The 21,705-nt window shown below is 41.6% G+C and overlaps 1 protein-coding gene across 1 annotated transcript; it reads right to left on the minus strand.

Annotated features, from left to right (window-relative positions):
- Window positions 1-302: 302 nt before the first annotated feature.
- On the minus strand, window positions 303-21,654 carry TPGS2 (tubulin polyglutamylase complex subunit 2). The gene is made up of 7 exons (XM_005530385.3): window positions 21,524-21,654; window positions 16,911-16,990; window positions 8,928-9,015; window positions 7,413-7,544; window positions 5,205-5,318; window positions 3,428-3,588; window positions 303-1,773 (listed from the first exon to the last, which is right to left on the minus strand). Exons 1-7 carry the CDS (start codon window positions 21,594-21,596, stop codon window positions 1,546-1,548), a joined length of 876 nt encoding a protein of 291 aa, XP_005530442.2. The 5' UTR covers window positions 21,597-21,654; the 3' UTR covers window positions 303-1,545.
- Between the last annotated feature and the right edge of the window lie 51 nt (window positions 21,655-21,705).

Here is a 21,705-nt window from a genome sequence, read left to right on the forward strand (position 1 = left end):
GCAGCAAAACACACCTGAGCAGGGGCTGTTGGCTACAGAGATTTTGTATAGTGACTGCAGGACAGAAGTAGAACAGCTGCCACACAGTTCAGTCTTTTGGCCTATGCGACATAAACTGGAAACTTCTGAGTAGCTCAAGAGGGATTAGCTAAAAGCACTGCAACCCATCCCTTCTCAGTGAGATATTCTCTAATGCATTAAAAAAATACCCCAAACAATCCGTCCTGAACGCAGCTCTTCCCATACATCCTTTGCATCCCATGTCCATGTGCTCCCCAAAGCATTTTGAAATACCCAATCAATTTGGAGGAAAATATTCAAATATTTATTAAAATACTATTAAGCACTTACAGGATGGCTTTATCTTTCTGAAGGCCATACAAATACTCATGAAAGCCTCACAACATCCCTGTGAGGTAAGTTTGTCTTATGTAATTATTGGTGGTTTCAAAAATTAGAGATGATGCTGTTTAAATAATCAATACTTACTTGAAGACAGTGATTCTGATATCCATATTCAGGCACAAAATGTGTTGGGTGCTACCATGATTCCAGCATATTTGGAAGACAGAATAGCATAGAAAAGTAATGGAAACAAACAGGAATAACTGAAAACCAGCAGTGAATGGGTTAAAGTGCAGTTCTAACCTGAAAATTTACAGTAGAGAAAACAGCATCAGGGGCTTCTAAGGCTGTAGGATCTCAGTGGCCCCTGGTGAGATACTCCCAACTGAAAAGTGTCTGTTTCAATGGCCAGCTTTGCAAATGAATGTGTGACAAACTGAGGGGTCCTCCTGGCTGATGGGACTAAACACCATTGACTCTCTGCTCAGCAGCTCCCACAAAAGGGAGGCAACAAAGGATCTTGCAGCTTCTGGCTTCAGGATTGTTTCAAATCACATCACCATTTGAAAAGATACAGCACAAAGGCCAAAAAGTGGTCTGGGCTGTACAAGTGGCTCGGTTAATGCAGAGATATGGAAGTCACAAGTCCCATTGTACTGTGAATCTCAGAGCAGAAGTTGGGTGAAGCGCAGGGAAGTGAAGGGTTTGATTCTATCTGGAGTGAAAGATACTTCTGTGTTCAGTGGTTTGCAGCCTGCTCCCACAGCATGCAAGGTCAGGACAGTTTTTTTTCAAGGGACATGGCAGAAAATCTTCACACCCTCTACTTCAGCACGGGTCTGTTAAAGTTACAGTGAACTACATTTGCTTTCATTTCACTGCTACATTTCAACTTCCTTGTTGTACAGGAACAAAAACTTCCCTACAGAGCAGTGACATCAAAGGTTTCTTCATGCCTTCTGCAAAGCACATGCTTCAAGTAGAAGAAGGGAATGCAATTGGTGTATCAAGTTTGTTTTTTTCTAAGAGCCTCCAGGAACTACATTCACATTGTGGCTATATTTCATGCAAGTGCTGCAATGTGTTTTCCCATGGGCACATCTATTCATGCACAAGGAACTTGGTCTGAACCACTGAGACTCTGCAGCAGAAAACATCAAAGCTTATTGCAAATGTTGTCCAGGGTCAGATTTGGTGGGCTCACTTCCTTGAAGAATTCCCAGCTAGTGAGGATGTCTTGGCAGAGGTCATGTTTGTGTGACTCTTTTGGGAGCCTGGTGGCTGTGAAGGTGGTTTCTTCTTGAGCACTGGAGTTTTGTTCTTGCTTTTAAAAACTTTATTGGGGTCCAGCTTGTTCACAAAGGAATCAGCTTCTTCAGACAGGAGTGCTGTGTTGATGGTTATGGGTTTATACATGTTAAACCATTGCTGAAAGGCAGGATGGTGGGGAAAGAACAGGTTAAATTCAAACTGCAGTTAGATAAGTCCACCTTGCTCCCCATCTTCCCCAACACATGATCTTAATCCTATGCCACTTATCAGTTAGCAGTTTACGAGACTTGGAAGAGTGCTTGTGATAAGGATACACAAGGCACGGGTACAGCCCTAGTCCTGGAATTGCATTCCAGATAGGGAAGAGGAGAACCAGACACAACCCTAACACCACCTTTCCTGCAGTGTAACTCCTATGAAAAGCAAATCCTGATTTACAGGAGGAAAAGCAAAAGGAAAGGATGAAACTAAACAACATTTATTTAGATTCAGATAAGCAGAAACTATTAAAAATCCTTTGGAATTTAAATGTGCTTATAAACTGAAAACCAACTAGCTGAATTTCTCAGAACGTTCCTCCCTCTCTTCATACATAAAATAATGATTTTTTTTGACTCCTTACACAAAGAATTTTGAGTTTGTTTGTCTTATTGTTTCTGATTTTCTATCTAGAAGTAACTGCAATGATTTGGTTTTTTGGTTGCAGCAGATACCACGTTACGCCCTACAGTTCTCAACTCTTTATTTATTTTATTTGTATCATTTTTTCATTAAAAAATTCAGGAAATAAAACTGTAGTAGTTATGGTATTGCAAATCACAATGAAACCATCAGCAAAGTGTTGAACAAGATAAACAGAAGATGAATACCAAAATATAGATAATCATCTATTAATGTACTGCTTAAGAAACATCTTTAATATACCCCCTTGAAAACCTTTAAAAATTATAATGGTTAATGAACTAGGAGGATTTTAACCATCAGGGGCTGCAAATGATTAGGGAATATATAAATGATTCCTCTTAAGGTTTGTAAATATACTGAACATAATAAAATATTTATAGCAGGGAACTTACAGAAAGGCAGAGCATGGTGCCACGTACACAGCCTTGACTGATAAAGTCCAGTGCAGTGTAACAGGGAAGGCATCAGGAATGAGAAGAACCAAATTCTACAGCCACTGTTTGATGGGAAGTCAGGAGTGATTTTAGTAATTCTGATGTGCACACAGGACAAGGGAATCTCATGCTGATAAGACAACTGTCATGTCTAGGTGAAGTGCGGGACACTCAAGTCCCAACAGGCCTTGCCAAGGTGCACTGACAATGTGCTGGCTTATGAGCTGTGTTCAGTAGGACCATCAGCTTCATTCCCTGACCTCTCACAGGATGGAGGCAGAGATAGGGCTGAAGGCCCAGTCAAACACAGAAGAACTGCAGAAGCCTCTAACAGCAGGATGTTGGCATGGCAGAATAGTAATTTTAATAATAATAAGTGATTGGAATGCTCACAAGGCTTTATGTAGAGGTCTTCTGTAGCTACCTCTAGGACTTTAAATTGCCCTTTTTGGGGCATAATTTTTATCAAGGCCCAACTGCTGAGAGAAAGCAGGGTTAACACAATATTAGTGAATGCAAATTACTGTGAAACAAATGACTGTTAACAAGTTACAGAGAAAAACTTGTGGTCCCTTCTGTGGCTCACCAGGGGAACCCCCTTGAACCCACAGACAGCTTGCCAAAAGGTGGGAAGATGTTTTTCCAGTCTATACTTATGCAAAATACTGACAGATTGGGTGCTGCTGTCCTACCTTGGCCTGGGGGCTGACCCCATAGCTGGTGAAGGCATACTGCCACTGTGGGAGACCCAGGTGGGTGATGAGCAGGCGGTAGTAGGCTGTGAAGGTCTTGGTGAGGAAATGCCAATACAGAGCTCTGTCCAGGAACCAGATCTCTGTGTCTGGGGAGACCACTGGAATAAAACAAGCACAAATTACACTGTTGCTTTGCAATATTAATATTAACCCCTGGCCATTGTCAGGTGGGAGACACAACACACTCATCAGAAGGGCTGTTTTATGTACATCCAGACTTTTTCCAGCCCAGGTGCAGAATCCAGAACTTGTCTTTGTTAAACTTCATATGGTTGGTGGTTGCCAATCTCCCTAATTAGTTGAGGTCTCTTTGCAGGGCTTTCCAGGGAGCCACCAGCTTCTCCCAATTCAGTATAATGAACAAACTCAGAACCTTCCAGTCCTGTGTTCAAGCTGTTCGAAGAGCACTGGGCCCAAGATGGAGCCCTGCAGAACCCCACAAGTGTCAGCCTGATGTGATGACTATTTACTATTTAGCCCTATTTACTATAACCTTTTGTGTCCTACCCATCAGCCAGTGTTCACCCACTGCATGGAGTATTTGACTAGCTGTGTGCTAGACAATGAATGCAATGCTGTTCCTTCACAACCTGGGAGTGACACGCTACATGGAACATTCTTGGACATCAGCAACTTTGTGGTATATGTTCAAAGTACAATTATGGCAAACATTTATCTGCCCCACAAAGTAAAAAGCAACTAACTCAATTGTTAGTCATCTGGTTTACTGAACAGAGTCCAGAGTCTGGAAGTCACGGGAGTGTGTGCTGCCAACAAAAACACATTTTGCAAAATCTTTCTACAGTGATCAAATATTTCTCTGGCATCCTTTGTAGCACAAAAGGAAGTTATTTTCTTGGGAGACTGAGATGCCGAACACTGTCATTTAAACAGGCTGCCCCTGTATTGACATGGACACCTGTAACCAGTGCTCCCTTCCCTTGCCCAGGTAATCCACTGCAAGTGCTGAAATCACTAACACTGGGAGGCAAGAGGACAAGAACTGTAGTTACACCCAATGAAAGGCACAAGAGATCAACCCAAGATTTTTCTTAAGAACCTGTATACTGGAATTGCACAACCCTACACAGTAAACACACATCTAGAGACCTGTGCACTGTGTCAGATGACAGCTATTTTACAAGTGCCTTAGGTGTTTCACTACTCTCTTACTGGTAACAGTTATCTCTGTATCTGTCAGAACAAACAGCTCAGCTTCCATTTCTCACCCTCCCATTAACCCTCCCTGCCACATTTTGCCTAGTTAGCACCTGGAGGCTCAGCATCCATGCACAAGGTGGAAGATCCAGTCTAATTCTCTCTCAGATTTTTTTTACCATCTACACTTTGTTTCTAAGCAGAGTTATACCCTTTCTCATCAAAATGTAATGGGTTTGTTCCAAGACATGCAAGTAGCTGTATTAGTGGAGCTCTGTATTATTTCAACACAACTCTTTATAGGTCACATGTGAATACTTCCCTGTTTCTGTGCATGCAGAAATCATAAGTTATAACTCAGACTCCAACATGAAAAGGAGTGAAAACGTTAGAGCTATTTAAGATTTAACTCCTGACTTCAGTGGAGACAAGAAATCCCAGTAAAAGTTTCACCTACAAATTGCAAAGAAGATCAGAAATACAAGACAACTCTCTACATGTGGCCTCCAGATACAATCCGTAACAGGAAGTAACAAACTTCTTTTTTCAGTCTTACCTGGTTCAGCACGCTTATAAACAAGACACACTTTCCCATTCCCATTGCATGGGTCTAATTCAAAGATAAGACTACGAGAATCGAAGTGTGGCTTCTCGGGTTTGTCTCCATTACCTGAAACCAAGGAAAAAAATTATGAAACATGTTTGGAAAACTGACTGTGACCCAGTTGCAAAGAGTCAATCTGTTTTATACATTAATAAATCAGCTGATGAAGAACTGAATTGAAATACTACATTTATACTTCTTGGAAATGATTAAGTTGCCTATGTTTAAAATAAAACTAAGCAAAAAAAAAAAATAGTGAGGACAATTTTCATCTCTATTAGGAAAACAAACCACAGAGTCAAAATCAGATGGCTGAAAATAGATGAGCTGACTTCTAGTTCCCCCCTGCCATTAAGCAATACAAGGTTTACAGATGTCACTCCTGAGGTTTGGCTAATCTTTTCTTAAAGTTCTCCAGTCTTAGAGAAGACATAGTCTCTAGGCACTCAACCCAAATCCATCACTTATCACTTCGAAGTTTTCCTCATGGATCCTGAATCTTCCTGCTACAATTGAAGCCCATTATTTCTGTTGTATATATGATTCCTTTTTTTGTCCTGATTTACTTTTTTTCTAAGGAGGACAGGGAGAACAATTTATTCTTTTTCTTTAAGACTTTAACGAAATTGCAGAGATATATATTTCTCCATACATTCCAGTGTGACACCAGCATCCTTCTCAACAGCTACATCTGACTCTTATTCAACTTGTGACCCTCAACCATTACTGAGCATTTCTACAACACAGTTTTGGGACTGTGTAGCTGCAAGTTCCTGCAGAATGCAATTTTGAAAACTAAACCTTATGGGGAAGAAGTGGGATGTACAAAAGCTGTACTCTTCAGAAGAATTTCCCATGAAAGTCAGGATGAGAACTTCTGTGGGGATGTAATTTTTTCACAGTGTACCTTATAAATGCACCAATGAAGGTTTAAGCCAATAAATAGAAGCAAAATTTGGTGCATTTCATTACAATGGCTAGATGATCAGGACTGCACCCAAACTGGAATGTCCAAAAATACTTTCAGCCACATTTAGAAGCTAGAAGAGCTTATAGAGATGCAGAGACAAGACTGAAATCAGATAGCATTCTTTTAAGTCATTGTTGTGACACCTGGCTGTGTTCTTATCCTCTTGATTTTTCCAACTTGACTGTGAGAGCTCTGACAAAATGAGTGGGCTTTCTTTTTCTTTTTTATTCTCTCCAAATAGCAGCATTCCCAGCATTTTTGGGCAGCATGGAACACGTGCTTCAGGGTAACCTCATAGTTACATGTGTGTACCAGTTACTTTTCCAATACCAGCTGTCTTTTCACTACCAAAACAAAACCTGTTGCCTTTTGTTCATGTAACACCACGAGCACACAAAAAACTTTGGAAGTGTAAACAGGGAAAAGGCAAAACAAGCTGTTCAAGGAGGATGCAAATAACACTAATCCTTATGACATTTACTGCATACAGATCTACCTGCCAAAGCTGCAGGGAAACTAATAAGATACATAATAGGTCCAGCCCAGGATCACAGAATCACAGATCAACAGAATGACAGAATGGTTTGGGTTGGAAGTGGACCTTGAAGATCATCTTGTTCCAACTGCCCTGACATGGACAGGGACATCCTTGTTGCATTACTTGGTTGCTAGACCAAGTAATCCCCATCTACCTCGAGTAACCTTTTATGTTACTGTAGAATGGAAGGGACATTAAATATCATCTTGTTCCAATTCCCTTGCCATTGGGAATGACAGAGGTGCTAAGAGAATTTGGTTTGCTCAGCCTGGAAAAGCGAAAGCTTCAGAGTGACCTAATTGTGGTCTTCCAGTACCTGGAATGGAGCCTACAAGAAAGACAAAGAGGGACATTTTACAAGGATATGTAGTGACAGGGCAAGGGGGAGTGGCTTCACACACAGAAGGCAGATTTACATCAGATATTAGGAAAAAATTCTTTACTGTGAGGGTAATGATGCATTAGCACAGGCTGCCCAGAGAAACTGTGGATGCCCCAACCCTGGAAGTGTTAAAGGCTCTGCTGGATAGAGCTCTGAGCAACCTGGTCTGGTGGGAAGTGTTTTGGTCCACTTATCTTGTGCTATATCCTAACATTAACAGAACAAAAGGGATGAGACAGCAGGTTTTCTAGCCTGGTAACAGTGCCTTACCTTCCTCGTCTGTGTCATCTTCCAGGTCAGCAAGAGTTGGAGCAGTAGGCAGAGTGTACATAGAGGAACCCCCAAGCCGACACAGCTTCGAGACACTGTTAATCACCATGGAGCCCAGGGGCATTGGGGTATCTGCAACAAGACCCATCATTAATCACATCCAGTATCTGTAGTGAGACTGATCATTAATCATATCCAATGTCAGGAAAGCATGGGAGGTATTTCTTTTCCTCCAGACATCAACCTCTGTGGGGTGAAGAGATGGTTATACCCAGCAGGCCTGGACATTAAATAAGACTCTACAGGAGCAAAAATGAGGCTTTTTCAAATACAGACTCCCACTTACATGTGATGCAATACTGTCTCAGAGCTGTAAATGTATGAGAATACACTGCTGGCAAGGACTGCTGCAGCTGTTAGCTCAGTCCTGTGAAAAATTAAAAATCCTGGCTACAGGATTTCAGCTACAGCCTCTTCCTCAAAGCTCTTTTCCCTGCTGCTGCTATTCCCATCAGAAACCACCCCACACACACAGCTTACTGGGAAGCTTGTCCTCTTCCACTCATGTACCTGTTTAGGGTACATCCTCTTGGTTCTCAATTCCACAGAGGATTTTTCAGTGCATCAACATGTGGGTGCTCCTGAAAGAATCATACAGGACTTGTCACTTGTCCATGTTTCTGAGGACTCAGACTGTTAGCAGACATCAAGGGAGCAAGCACCCTGTTCAGCTACATCCCACTGTGATGGGTCTCAGAAGGCACTGCTGAATGTTTGCTCAAACAAGAGAGTTGTACCAGCAGCCTTGGTCTCCCTGCACTGGTGAGCCCTGAAAACAAGACTTCTCAGAGGTCATAACACAGCCAAGTCCTGTTTGAAACATGATAGGAGTCACTGCAGGTGCTAAAGCATTGATGTAAACTGCCTCTGAAATGTCATTCCACTTCCTGAGGAAGGCCATGCATTTCATACCCATCTCCAGAAGTAAGCAGTGTCCACAGCCCAGTTTAAGATTGGGCAGTGAGAGCCAGGATAACAGCTCCAGACTGAACAAACTACTTGATTTTTACTGAAAAAGGATGGAAAATGAAGCTTGGGATGTAGCTGATGGAAAGCAGAATCAGGCTCCAACATGGACATGCACATTTTAATGAGAAAGAAACATTATCAGAGGGTGACTTTTCCTACAGATTTATGATGGGATAATGAGCTACAGCTATTTCTCTCTCCATGAAGTACAGAGGGAGTTAAGGTATAAGGTTTAAATGACACACCTGAGTGTCAACAGATGGCCAGTGTATTACAGAACAGTATTTATGTCACGAATAGTTTCTTGCCAGTGTTCAGCGTATGCATGTCTTCTGTGGGAGGCCCATACATGCAAGCAGTAGATTCTGCCCTGAGAGATGTATACTGATTGTGCAGAAAGTAAGCTTGAAATTAAAGAGGTTCTGCAAAGGAAGGACTGGCTGCAATGAATTGAGCTTGTCAGTGGAGTGGAACACAGGGACTCACCATCAGTCTTCACACTCCAAGTCATCTGGAAGCCATCGGTCATCAGATAGAAGTTCTTTAAATCCTCAGGTAATACACAGGAGTTTTTCTGCAAATTATAATCAAAGTGTAATGGGAAAATCCAGAATATACCTCAAACCCCAAGAACAACTGAAAATTGGTACAGAAATATTTACCACCAAGTTTTTTGCTTAATTCAAAGGTGACTCAAATCAGTTCAAACATCTCATTCTAAAGCCTTGAGAGAAAACTGCATGTTTCTTGGGACTCTGACAGTCTTAACAAAGGTAGCTTGGGGAAATTTCACAATGAGCATTTAGTCACCGCAAAATTATTACAGCATTGTTCCCAAACTGAGACATCATATTACCTTTTGAGATTAACAGCCACTCCAAATTCACATAAATCAGAACAATCAGCTTTTTCATATATATGGCTTAAAAGAGTGAGTTTTGATTTAAGTGGAATCAGACTAAACTTACCTGTTCCACTAAAGCATGTACAATATTAGCACAATGACTCTCTTCTTCTGAGGAATTTCAGCTCCAAGTAGGTGAAAGAAGCATAGACTCAAAATAGACCACACATACTCAAGTAGATTTGATGTTTCACTTAACGAAAAGTATGTCTGCAAATGTGTGCAAAGCCAGGCTCACAAACCTACTGGTCTGGCTTCCAAACTTCAGTGCATGGCTCGGGCTCCTAAGACTGCTTCCTTCTGAGCTGCCAGTGAAAGAAGCAACCCCAGTGAGCTTGAGTTTCTAGGAACCAGAACACTTCTCCTATACCTGTCTTGGTTGTGGAAGGAGTCTTTCTTACCTTAGACTCTTCAGTAAAATACAAATGCAAATACAATGAAGGAAGGATAAGGGCTTAATCTTCAGAGCAAAAAGAAACCCAATGAGCTGTAAGCATTTGTAGACCCTGCTGCTGGGGAAAGGACTGGCTGCAGAGCAGTGACCCTCTACTCTTGCTGAAGTGTCAAGTACACAAAATTAAAAAGGATGGAAGCCTGACATTTTAATAACACAAGCAACAAGCATGACTAAAGGAGTTACCTGTTGGTCTGTTTGTAACTGTTTTAGGGAAAAAAACAGATTGACTCCAATGAGTTGAAATTTAAAATAGTCACACTCAGGACTTCAAAAGAATCAGACCTCAAAACTCAGGAGAGTGTCCCATGGTGGAGGTTCCACAATCTGTGCATACTGACTTGTCCAAGGGCTGCACCACTCTCCCTGTGGAAAAGTTTCATTAAATAAAGACAGGATATTCTAGTAAGCAGTAGCTAAGAAAAAGGAAGATGCACATACAGTTCAAGTATGTCTGCTTCACTTCGGGCATGAATTTTTAACATCTCAAGAGAAGAGAGATGTATCTGTCCAGCAAGAGCAACCTGCCAGCTGTGCATCCAGCTGCAATGCTGGCCTCTAGTCATCAGCTGCTGGCTGAGGAAGGGAAGGTGCTGGTCTCATCCTGTCCACATGTCCTCCCTTCCCTAGAACAAGAACAGCCTTTCTGACTGTTAAAGTCTTATTCATAGACACTTTCTTTGGGTTGCTACAGTCTCTGTCCCCCAAAATGGGGTTTACACACTATGTAGGTCCCCCTAATCTGCCCACAACCTTGCGCTTGTTAACTTTCTTTTAAAGCACATCCATTAATATTGATTGACTGCTCCTGACGAGTCCCAGACACTAATGGCTTTGCAGCTTGCAATAGGGCAGGTCACTTCCTCACAAGCAGCCTGGTCACTAGCTCAGAGCTTTCCTAATCCAGATAGAGAAAATCTTCAGGGTCCACAGGTCTTAAAGCAGATAACCTGACACTGCAGAGGCTGTTTTGAGAAGAATTTACCATCCTACGACAAGAGTCTGCTGATGGCTGAGGACCTGGTGGTAAGTTTAAAGTGATTAGTAAACCACATGGACATAGCTGAAGTTCTTCAAATGCCTTTAACAAACACACCTTCTTCTGTGGTTCTGCTCAGTCCTAAATATTTATAATTTCATGCTGTACTTTCATCACTTGCAGTTTCAAGCTGTACCTGTAAGCACAGTGACTATGGCTAAAACTATGAAGAAAGTATGACAGACATGCTACAAAGCCTCAGGATAGTACAAAAGTTTACATAACACTTTGAATACATTTCAAATCCCGCAATTATAACTAATTCATTGCAGCAGTAAAAACATGTATGTGAATGAGTATCCTGGCTTCAATGGGTGTTATTCTCCAAGCAGGAGAACCAGATCCACTGGGATGACAAACCCTAAGATTTTAAAACTTCCATTTTAAATCCTGCTACAACTTAGGCACAGACCAATTTCACAGATATAGCTAAGACAAGAGAAAAATCACATCTGAATAGGTTTTCTGCTCTGAATCCTCCTTTTGAAAAAGATCAACAGGTGCATGTTTTTCCAGATGGCTGCTCTCTGAATTTATTTCAGGATTCTCTAAACCATGTCCCTCTGCATGAGTTTCCAAATGATGGTGCAAAATATATGGGTAGAAAATGCAGTATCAGAGCAGGTCTGGCATCTATAGGAAAAGGCCTGTAAATAGAAAGCTTCATTAACATCCATTTCTCTCATCTGATGAAAAGGATTTATTATATGTCATATTGTGCTTTGACACATGACCATATGATATTAGAACAGTAATCTCCTGACAGCAGTCAGGGAAACAAGCCACTATATATTAAAAATGGCTTATCAAACTCAGTATTCCTCCTGCTCAACTGGTAGTTCTCAGGGTTGTGTTCTCCAGCCCCATAAAATACATTGTTCCTAAATAACATGTCAGAATTGGCTTAACCACAGCCCTGGCAAGCAGCTGTTTTCATTCCAGTTATCTGGTTACACTCATCAGCTCATAGAACAAAATATCCCAAGTGCTTATTATGGTGTGTAAGGTCTATTCCTTTTGTTTGTTTTCTGTAATATCTCCAAATAGTCTCCCACGAAAGCACAGGCCATTGAGTACACAGAAAAATATTAGAATCTGATTTTTGCTGTTAGGACCTGATTACAAGTGCGTCCAAAACTTAGAACCCTGACATGTGATAATTCACTTGAAACACTGTTGAAACAATGCTTCTCAAACAAATATACTAAAGAAACAGCATTCAAAACATACAGCTCTAGAGACCTCTAAAAACATTAATGAGTTTTATCCAGCTTATGGGGAGAGAAAGAAGGCATTAATGAAACTTCTCAGGGCTTCCAAGTATCACACCACATCAGCAGCCACCTTTCTCTCTCCCTAATGTCCTGCAGTTTCATGGCTGGTTTTTCCTTGCTTCCAGTGAATGCTGATGTTAATTTATGTAACATATTGAGATGCTCTTGTTGCACCTTTAATAAATCTAACCTGTGGGGCACCCAGGAGATCACCTTGATTTTCTGGGGTTAGAGTAGACTTGATTCCCTGCTGCAGAGAACAGGATTTTAAAGTTCTCTTGAGGATATTGTTGTGCAGCTAGTTTTTCAATATGTTATAAAGCTTAACAAGAGGGGGGATACCGTGTAAGAAGCACTACCTCCCCAAATTCCTTCAGTCTGTTCCCCATTATGCAGCCTGAAGAAACTTAGCTTTCCTCACGATGCTGGCCCTGATGAATCCACTTCCCCATCTCTCTCACAGTCACAGCCACAAGGCAAGCTCAAGGTGAGTAGATCCTGTGCTCACGGGGACCAGGGAGAGCAGGCTTGGCTAATGCTAAGGGTGCCAAGGACTGTTGAAGATGTACACCCTGCATGCATATTTGGAGTAAAAAAGAGATGTAGCAGAAGCGAGCAGGATGACATTCTAGACATGTGCTGGAAACTACACAGTAGAGGGAGCAACTCAGGAGGTTCCTGGATGGTGTGTAAGGTTTCAAATGAGGAACCAGGAAACTACAAGCCTGTCAGCCTGACCTCAGTGCTGGGGAAGCTCATGGAGATCTTCTTGAGTGTCCATCACGTGGCATGTTCAGGAGATCCAGGGGATCAGGCCCAGCCAGCTGGATTTGTGGAATGCATAACTGCTTGACCCTATCTCCTTCTGTAACACAGTGACCCTTTTAGTGGATGAGGGAAAGTCTGGGGATGTGTCTGCCCAGACTTCAGTAAAGCCTTTGACACCATTTCCACAACATCTTCCTGGAGGAATTGGCTGCTCATGGCTTTTTGCTGAAACTGATGTCCCTACCCAGAGAGTGCTGGTTGCATGGAATTACATCCTGGGGCCGGTGTGGTGTGCCCCAGGGCTCTCTGCTGGGGCCAGCACTGTTACTTTTACTGATGATCTGAATGAGGGAATCAAGAGCTCCTTTAGTCAGTTTGAGAACACCAAGTTGGGTGGAGTGTGGATTTTCTGGAGGTCAGGAAGGCTCTGCAGAGGGATCTGCACAGGCTGAATCCATGGGCTGAGGCCAATTGTGTGAGATTCAATAAGGCCAAGCACTGGGTCCTGCCCTTGGGTCACAACAACCCCCTGCAGCTCCAGGCTGGGACAGAGTGGCTGGAAAGCTGCTGAGTGGCAAAGGACCTGGAGGTGCTGGTTTTTGGTGGCTGGACATGAGCTGGAGTGTGCCCAGGTGGCCAAGAAGGCAAATAACACCAGGCTTGTGTCAGCAGTAGTGTGGCCAGCAGGACCAGGGCAGTGCTCATCTCCCTGTGCTGGGGGCACTGGTGAGGCCATACCTTGAATCTTGTGTTCAGCTTTGTTTCCTCACAGCAAGAAGGACCCTGAGGGGGCTAGATTGTCCAGAGAAGGGCAACAAAGCTGGGGAAGGGTCTGAAGCACAAGTCTGGGAGGAGTGGTTGATGTACCTGGGGTTGTTCAGACTAGAAAAGAGGAGGTTGAGGAAGACCTCACTCTCTACCACCTGAAAGGTATTGAAAGTCCCTGAAATCCAGGTGTGGGTCAGGCTTTTCTCCCAAGTAACAAGTGAGAAAGACAAGAGAAAATGGTCTCGGGTACCTCAGTGTCCCTCCAACAAAATGCAATTTTCTATTTTTTGAAAACCAAAACAATGAAGCGAGTGACTCATTTCTCTTCTAGTTGTGGCAAAAAAGAAAATGTGATTCAGACACTGCACCAGAGTGCCTCCTAGCAGTATTTTAGTGTAACATCTGTTTCTAAAAATTGCATGTGGAGGGGAGTAGGGCCATTGCCAGCCTAATTTTAGAAGTGGAAAAGGGTTCTTAGGATGATATACGGTTATTAGCATTGGTTTTCTGGTGATGAGGTAACTCTCTCTCTCTACTTCCTCTTGTACATCTCGTCTCTCTTTCTGGGGAAAAAGGTGACATCTTAATAGGTTTAAGTATGAGGAAACATTGAAAAATTATCTGGATTTATTAAAATATATTGAATTGCTTACAATTTTAGTAGAAGTGATGCTTTACCCATGTAAATACACTTGGCAACCATATATTTAAACATTTTTGTGAGTGTGCTAATTTCCAATAAATTCTTCAGGAGTGAGTTCAAGTTTGACTTCCTGACATGTAACACTTAGCAGCTTTTTCTGTCTTGGGAAAAATCTCTTCTTCTCTCCTACAGCCTTACTGCACTAACTCCTGTCATGAATCTCAGCTTCTCCTCCAAAGCTTCATGGAAGCTAAAGAACATTGAACAAGCTTAAGATTTGAAAGATTTTTTTAATCTCAACAAGGTAAGATTTTAAAACACTGCAGTATCCAGTTACATAGTTGCGCAAACGTGGCACAGCACAATTTAGGAAATATGGCTGATGGAAACAAAAATGCATATACCAGGCATGAATAAAATAATATGTTAATTAATAATTTTTGAAAGGTTGATTTTCTTTTAAGAGCTTCTGAACACTTGGATTTTTTTATCAGTAAAAACATCTTTCCTTGCAGAACTCAAGTAGGACTGGAAAAATTAATTCCATTAAACAATTAATCTAAAGAATAAAGCTTTTATTTAGTGAGGCTGAATAGAAAAATAAGTTGTTGGGGGAAAAATAACGTAGTTTTGGGAAAAGTTTCAGCATTTTTTCTACATCACAGAATAAGTCCTGCAAATAGTTTCATGACCAAAGATGCAGAGGGAAGTTAAAAATATATTCTGACAAAATCTTGTTAAAAATCTCAGCTACGGAGAAATGATTACGTGCATAAGTACTGCCACCTCGTGGCCAAAAATCCGATAAAAAAAACCAAACGTATTCACATTCAAGAAAGGTAAGTTTCAGGAAAAATGACATACAAGTTCAAGTTCATCCTGGAACAGCTTTGTGAATTGTTGAGTACATTGCACTTAATCATCACGGCACATTTTGTCCTGCAACCGTATAGACCGGGTTAGGTTTACACTTCATCCCCAGAGCACAAGGAAAAAGAAAAAAAAAAGAGAAAAGAAAAAATCCAGTTATTTTTCAATTTGAGAAATTTAATTAATTTAATTTAATCAATGCAACTGGAACCAAAACCAAAGAATCCTTCACTATTAGAAGCACAACTCAATTGTACTCATTTAATTTTCAACATTTACTTCCACAATTGACTTAGTACATCGCTGGGTTGAGGGGGAGGGTTGGAACTGAAATTTTGTTTTGGCGTCTCTTTAGCTATGACATTTGTTTGGCTTTACAAGAATAGCTCTGTTTTGAAGTAAACTCATTGTAGTTTAGAGGAGGAGCACCTGAAAATGAGAGGAATGAACACCGTGTCCAGGAGAAGCTGTCCTCTCCATTCAACAGAAGAATGAGCAAATATCACTCTGTGTTCCCAGGCCTGAGCTGGCTTGCAGTCATGGTGCCTCAAACTTTCCAGCTCAGTTAACCCAACACCTGAACAACAGCTACAGGAAACCAGGAATCAGTTTACACTAACCTGAAAAACAGGATATTTCTCCCTGACCACAACTGCTGACTTCTGGACAAGTTTCAGAAAGTAACACAGAGGTTTACACCACATACATTCCGACTTGGAATATATATCTATAAATATATATTATATATGTTCTTGATAATGTCACTAATTGGAATATGGCATTACCAAAACTGATGTAAGGCTCTCCTTTCACTATTTAGGAAAGACAGTAAATGGCAAGTTGTCAAAGAGTATTGTATTTTATGCAGTGGTAACGAGAGCAGTCTCTGGGAGCAGCTGCTTTAGGCCACAGCCAGGGTTAGAGCAGAGGGAGGATGATTCAGTCAACTCCATCCCCTGCCATGTCCCTTTCCAAAGGCCAGAGAGCTTCTACTGTCCCATCCCTACACAAGCAATACCTACCAAGCAGTTATTCCACCATGGCCATGGGATTAATGAAGAAATGTATATTCCAAAGAGGGAGTGAAAATGCCACCTCTGCCCACGAGAGGCACACAACAGTTTTTAGGAGCTCTCTAATCACACAGACTGATGCCGAAGGTCAGATAATGCAGACTGAAGGTAGCACACGTCCTTCATAGTCTTCTAGAGCAGGCAATGGGACATGCCCTGGCCAAAAGATTGGGTTGGGTAGCCAAAGAGGAGGTGAAAGAAAGGGATATGAGAAATTGAAGCAAATGGCTGAGACTAAAAAAGAGAAACAGATAACTGGAACAAACTGGGTAGCTCAATATTTGCCAGCTTGAGGCCTTTACCTTTAATGGCCATGAATCACATAGCACTGCTTCATTTTGTTTGAGAGGGAGTTGGAAAATGTTTTCAGACCTGAGTCAGAAAAATGTTTGCTCCCCACTGAGTCACCACTGTAGCTGCCTCCTACAGTTATGTGGTTTCTTTTTAGAGCTGTCATGCTGAATGTACCCACACTGATGATGTTTCTCTAACAAATCAGATGCACGTGACAGCCTAAAAGAGTACCTGATTAAGAAAAACCCAACAACACCTGTTTAGGCTGCACAGTACATCAAACTTGGTAACAAGCTGTCTCATAAACGCATGGTTGACATTCTCCATGGGCTGCTGCACATTCAAACTGATCTCACTGCAGTTTTATCAGGAAAATACTCACTTGCTCCCAAGAGACGATTGTGTGGCGTTCAGCAGGCTCCTTTTCCACAAAAGTCACTTCAGCAACTCCTGGGGAAGTCTCTGAAAGGAAAAGAGGAGCATTTTTGCAGCTCGTATGGGTGACGCCAACACTGTGAGACAGACAGTTTTGCAAATTACTCTGAGTGACAGCCAGGGAAAAGGCATTAATGATTGCAAGCATTGTGCTGGTGACTGAGCAGTCACTTTCTTTTGTCTATAACTGTACTTTGCATGTCTTGGCATGAGGATGTCTAGTGCTGCACAAAATGTTATCTCTTGATTTTTTTTATACATATATATGCACATATCATGATATATCTACACATACACTGATTTAGGTGTGGCATTTCTGCCCAGGGTGGGAGAGTTGGAACAAGATGATCTTTACGGTCCCTTCCAACACAAACCATTCTGTGATCCTATGATATAAGCACATACAATCTGTCTTCAAGGTATGATATTTTACAGAGGTTTCATGGAAAAACGGAAAAAAAAAAATCAGTGATGGATTTTGAGGCAAACTCTTTCTTAAAGGGGGATGAATCTTTATTTGTAAGCATGCCCTATGATTTCTGTTGGGTAGGATATCCTCAGCTGGGGACAAGATGTAGTGCACTGCTGCTGTGAACTGCTAACAACCCTATTTCACAAGGACAAGAACACTTCAGCTCTGGATTCAGTGAATGGATCTGCCATTCACAGACATAGAACCTGATCCTGCTGAAGGGATCTGCATGAGCAAACATCAGTTCTCTGGAACTTCAGTTGGACACTGAAAATTTGTTACAAGAACTGAACTTATAAGAAATTTTATAGATTTATCAATCTATAGAAATCTTCTGAATATTTTGTGGCAAAGAATGCTATATAAATATAAGTGCTAATCCACATGGTGCTTTCAGGTGTGGGATGGCAGAACAGACTCCCTTACACGTACTATTTTATAATGTTTTACTTCATCCACAGCCTACTGAAATAATTCCCACTGAGATAATTCTCTTTGGACCAATTCCAGAAAGACTACTAAACTGTTGTGGGAACTGCAAGCCCAGCAGACAGGGCCATGGGATACAAGTGATAACTATGCAGGGCTTTCAAGACTGGCTCTGCTGTCAAAGTATTGGCCCCTAAAGCAGTCACACACATTACAATTGCTTTCTGGAAAAATACACACAGTGCACCAGACAGGAAAAGCAGGCACTAAAGAGCTTTGTTTTGTTTTTTTTTTCTGCAATGCTAAGGTTTTAATTCTATCAGTAGCATTGTCCTTGTCTGTCCTGCTGGTGGAGGAGTGGCATTCAGTTTCAGGAAGCCTAAACTTCACTTCAGTTGGAAATATTGATTGCTACATTGTCAGATAATTGAAAAGATAAAACATGGCATCAGAACAGCAAACTCCAAGTTAAAGACATAAAAAAAAAAAATGATAGTTGGTCACACAGTTAAATTTGTCTGGCCAAGGAGGACCCCCAACATACAGAAGGCTCTGATGTTTCAGTAAGTTTCACTTCTGGTAGGTGGGTCCAAGGCCAGCCGATCTGTCTTTTGCTCAAATAAAAGCTGTCTGAACAAGAGAGTGGAATCAATTACCTAACTGTTCTTTTCCATCTAAGCTATGCAAACCTTATGACAAGTTGAGGAGATTATAATAACAGAGTAATTGTTATTTCTGTGATCAAAGAAAACAGCAGGGATGTTTAATTCATCATGCACAACATCTTGGCTGGGATGACAGAAGATTAAATACCATATCAGTCAAAGAAGATGTCTAAGAACGAGAAAATGCGACTTCTAAAGAGGTCTGAACCAAATCCAAGATCAAAAGAAAAAGAAATTCCACCTTAAAAGCCCAAATATTGTATTAAAAATATACTGTGGGTAAACTGAAGACCATGTCTAATAGATGTGTGTAGGTATGGATGAGAGCTCCATTGAACATCTAGGGTTAACTTTGACATGAGCTGCTTTTCCTTCCAGGTGGAAGAAAAGAAGAAGCCACTTTAGTGGCACCTAGATACATCTTAAAAGCTTAACTTCTTCAGGTGGCTCCACCCTAACAATTAATCTGAATCAAGATCATAGTAGACACTGCCCTATTTTTAGGACATTTCATCTGGAAGCTTCCAAAAATTATTTTCAGTATTAATCAGAAACAGTCAATGTAATGGTGTGACACAAAGCTGAAGCAGGAAATCACAGGATTTTCAGTCTTTACAGTACTGCTAATACTGCCTATAAATTGGCTAAATTCTCAGCGTAATTTTAAAATGTTTGACTAGTTATGTTCTTATCTAATAGAGACTGCTAACAGTGAAGTATGGTTCCATCCTGGGCAATCCAGAAGAGGTAACACCTTCCATTCTGACTTAATCATGAATAATAAATATTTATGGAATTTTCTATTACTTACAGAACTTCAGCAAAATTAATCATACTGGCAATGGGAAAGATCTTTTCCTTTTTTACCTCAAGGTATAGCCTTCACAATGCTTGTGAGAAATATCCCTTCTTGTTGGAACTTCCACAGAGACTAAAGTTTAAAAAAAAAACAACCCCAAACTAACAAAACAATGCCTGATTGTCCTTTACATTAGGCAGAAAATATCAAGTGACTTCATGAGACTTTCCAAAAGATTTAAAGTAAGATAGTTTCTAGTAGTACTAATTACTGAGCAAAGAGTCATTCTGAATGAGATACCCTTTGTTATTTGAAAGAAACAAGCACTGAACAGACTGGTAATGTTTCCCAATTAACTAACTAATTCTAATTAATTTGGTGCACAGTGCCACCAAATGCCTTGGACTACTTAACTGGAAAAAATGTGCCAAATTCCCGAAAGGCGTGTAGAGACAGAGAAAAGAAGTAGAGTAAAATATCACTGTGATGGATGTTGCTGTATTGTACAAGTTGTGAGAGACACAGAGGGAAAAACAAGAAAACATAAACCAGGAAACACCTTCCAAGTGAAAGGGGTGTTACAGGACTTTCAGAGCCATACCTGCATTGCTATGTTGTGCTGGTGTAGACAACACACCTGCCTGAAACAGTTTATATGGCAATGTGACATTTGGACACAGTTCATATCTCACAGCTCTCACACACCTGAGGGTGGTGAAAATGTGAGCAGGGCTAGTAATTTTTTAAAAAAGCTAGTTCAAAGAAGCTTTTACTATGATGATCATCATCAGTTTCACTCACAGAGTAATGTTATCCTGACCTCACAATTAACAAAACAAACAAACAGAAAAAAAAAATCCACCCCCCCCCCAGAAGTCCAATAGTAAGTCAGTATGACAACACTGATCAGAGATTGAGGGTGAAATCCTGTCCTCACTGAAGCTCAGAGGAAGAATTTAATCCTGATCTTTTAATCTCATCTGTTTGAGCAACTATCCAAACCCATGTGCAACTACAGATACACTGAGGTTACCAGGTGGAACTCATTGTCCTGCAATGCAGTGTTGGGGTGAGATACTTAGAGCTCACTTTTGGCTCTAAAATTTCCTAAAATTTCTTGGAAGAAATTCCAAGACTGCAACTTCTATTCTTGTTGTACACATGGTTTGGGATAGGCGTATAGCTTTCCAAGCAAGACAGTCCTGTGCTCTGTGCTGCTGAGGTATGAAAGCTATAATGCTGAAATGCTTTGCACACACAAGTAGTTGCACAAAGCCTTGTGATTCCGCTGATACGAATAAAGTTTTGTTTGAGAATCCTTCCTTTGGATGCCTTGCAGTCCTGCTGAACTTCAGAGGGAGCTGAGGGGATGCAAGAAGGCTCAAGATCTGAGCAAAACCTGGAAATGGCAAGCAGGGCATTTTGTGGAACAACCCTTACAGTGTGGGAATGAGCTGCAGGGCAGCTATTTGCAGGGATCTGATCCCGAGCAGATTCACAAATTGGCCTTTTACCAGAGCACTGCACCATGCTGAACTCCCCTTCTCGGGGCACACTCCCTGCTGACCCCACACTACCACAGAGGATCAAATTTAGGCACGATTTACACAGGAAGGTTGTGGAGACCTCATAGGAACATTACAATATCTGGAGGGGGCCTACGGGGCAGCTGGAGAGAGACTATTCATTATGAACTGTAGTGATAGGACAAGGAGTAATGGATACAAATTGAAAGAAAGGAAAATTGGGTTGGTTATTAGGAAGAAAATCTTTACTTTGAGGGTAACGAGAGAATGGCAGGTTTGCCCAAAGAATCTTGGGATGTCCATCCCTGGCAGTGTTCAAGGCCAGGCTGGATAATGCCTTGGGCAACCTGGTCTAGTGGAAGCTGTTCCTGCCCATGGAATCAGGGTTGGGACTGGATGATCTTTGCAGTCTCTTTCCACTTTTTAACATTCAGTGATCCCATGATTTTTCATAAAACACCACCTTCTACTTCTCTGATGTTTATGAAACCCTTAAACTCGAGAGATTCGAGATTCCTGCCGTTGCTTTTAGAAACAAGGACGTGTCTGTGTGTGTGCATAGGCTGCTCAGATGAGCGATTCACAGGAGAGGCCTTGACAACCGGGTGCTCCCCCCCCCCCACCCCGGCCTGCCCCCGCCCTGTGGGGCTGTAGCTCAACGCCACTCACCCAATATCCTTGTGACTCCCAGGGTGAGCTTGTCCAGGTATGGCTTGATGCCGGTGGTGAGTGTTTCCTCCATCCTCTGTGAGACAGTCCTGCTTCTGCCCAGCCCGACAGAGAACAATGCCTTTCTGTCCTTCCTACTGCCCCGTAGCCGTAGGGCACGCTGGGAATAATAGTTTTTCTGG

Source organism: Pseudopodoces humilis, chromosome 4 (assembly GCF_049639895.1).
Source record: "Pseudopodoces humilis isolate 2021_Gansu_Grassland_sample_001 chromosome 4, ASM4963989v1, whole genome shotgun sequence".
NCBI lineage: Eukaryota > Metazoa > Chordata > Aves > Passeriformes > Paridae > Pseudopodoces > Pseudopodoces humilis.

What these genes read in the sequence shown, in the direction of transcription:
- TPGS2 (XM_005530385.3), bottom strand. Translation starts at nt 21,596, where the DNA reads ATGGAGGAAACACTCACCACCGGCATCAAGCCATACCTGGACAAGCTC. An exon ending in CAATCGTCTCTTGGGAGCAA is followed by an intron (nt 9,016 to 16,910) that starts GTGAGTATTTTC and finishes TATAATTTGCAG; the next exon opens with AAAAACTCCTGTGTATTACC. An exon ending in GGGTCAGCCCCCAGGCCAAG is followed by an intron (nt 1,774 to 3,427) that starts GTAGGACAGCAG and finishes CCTGCCTTTCAG; the next exon opens with CAATGGTTTAACATGTATAA.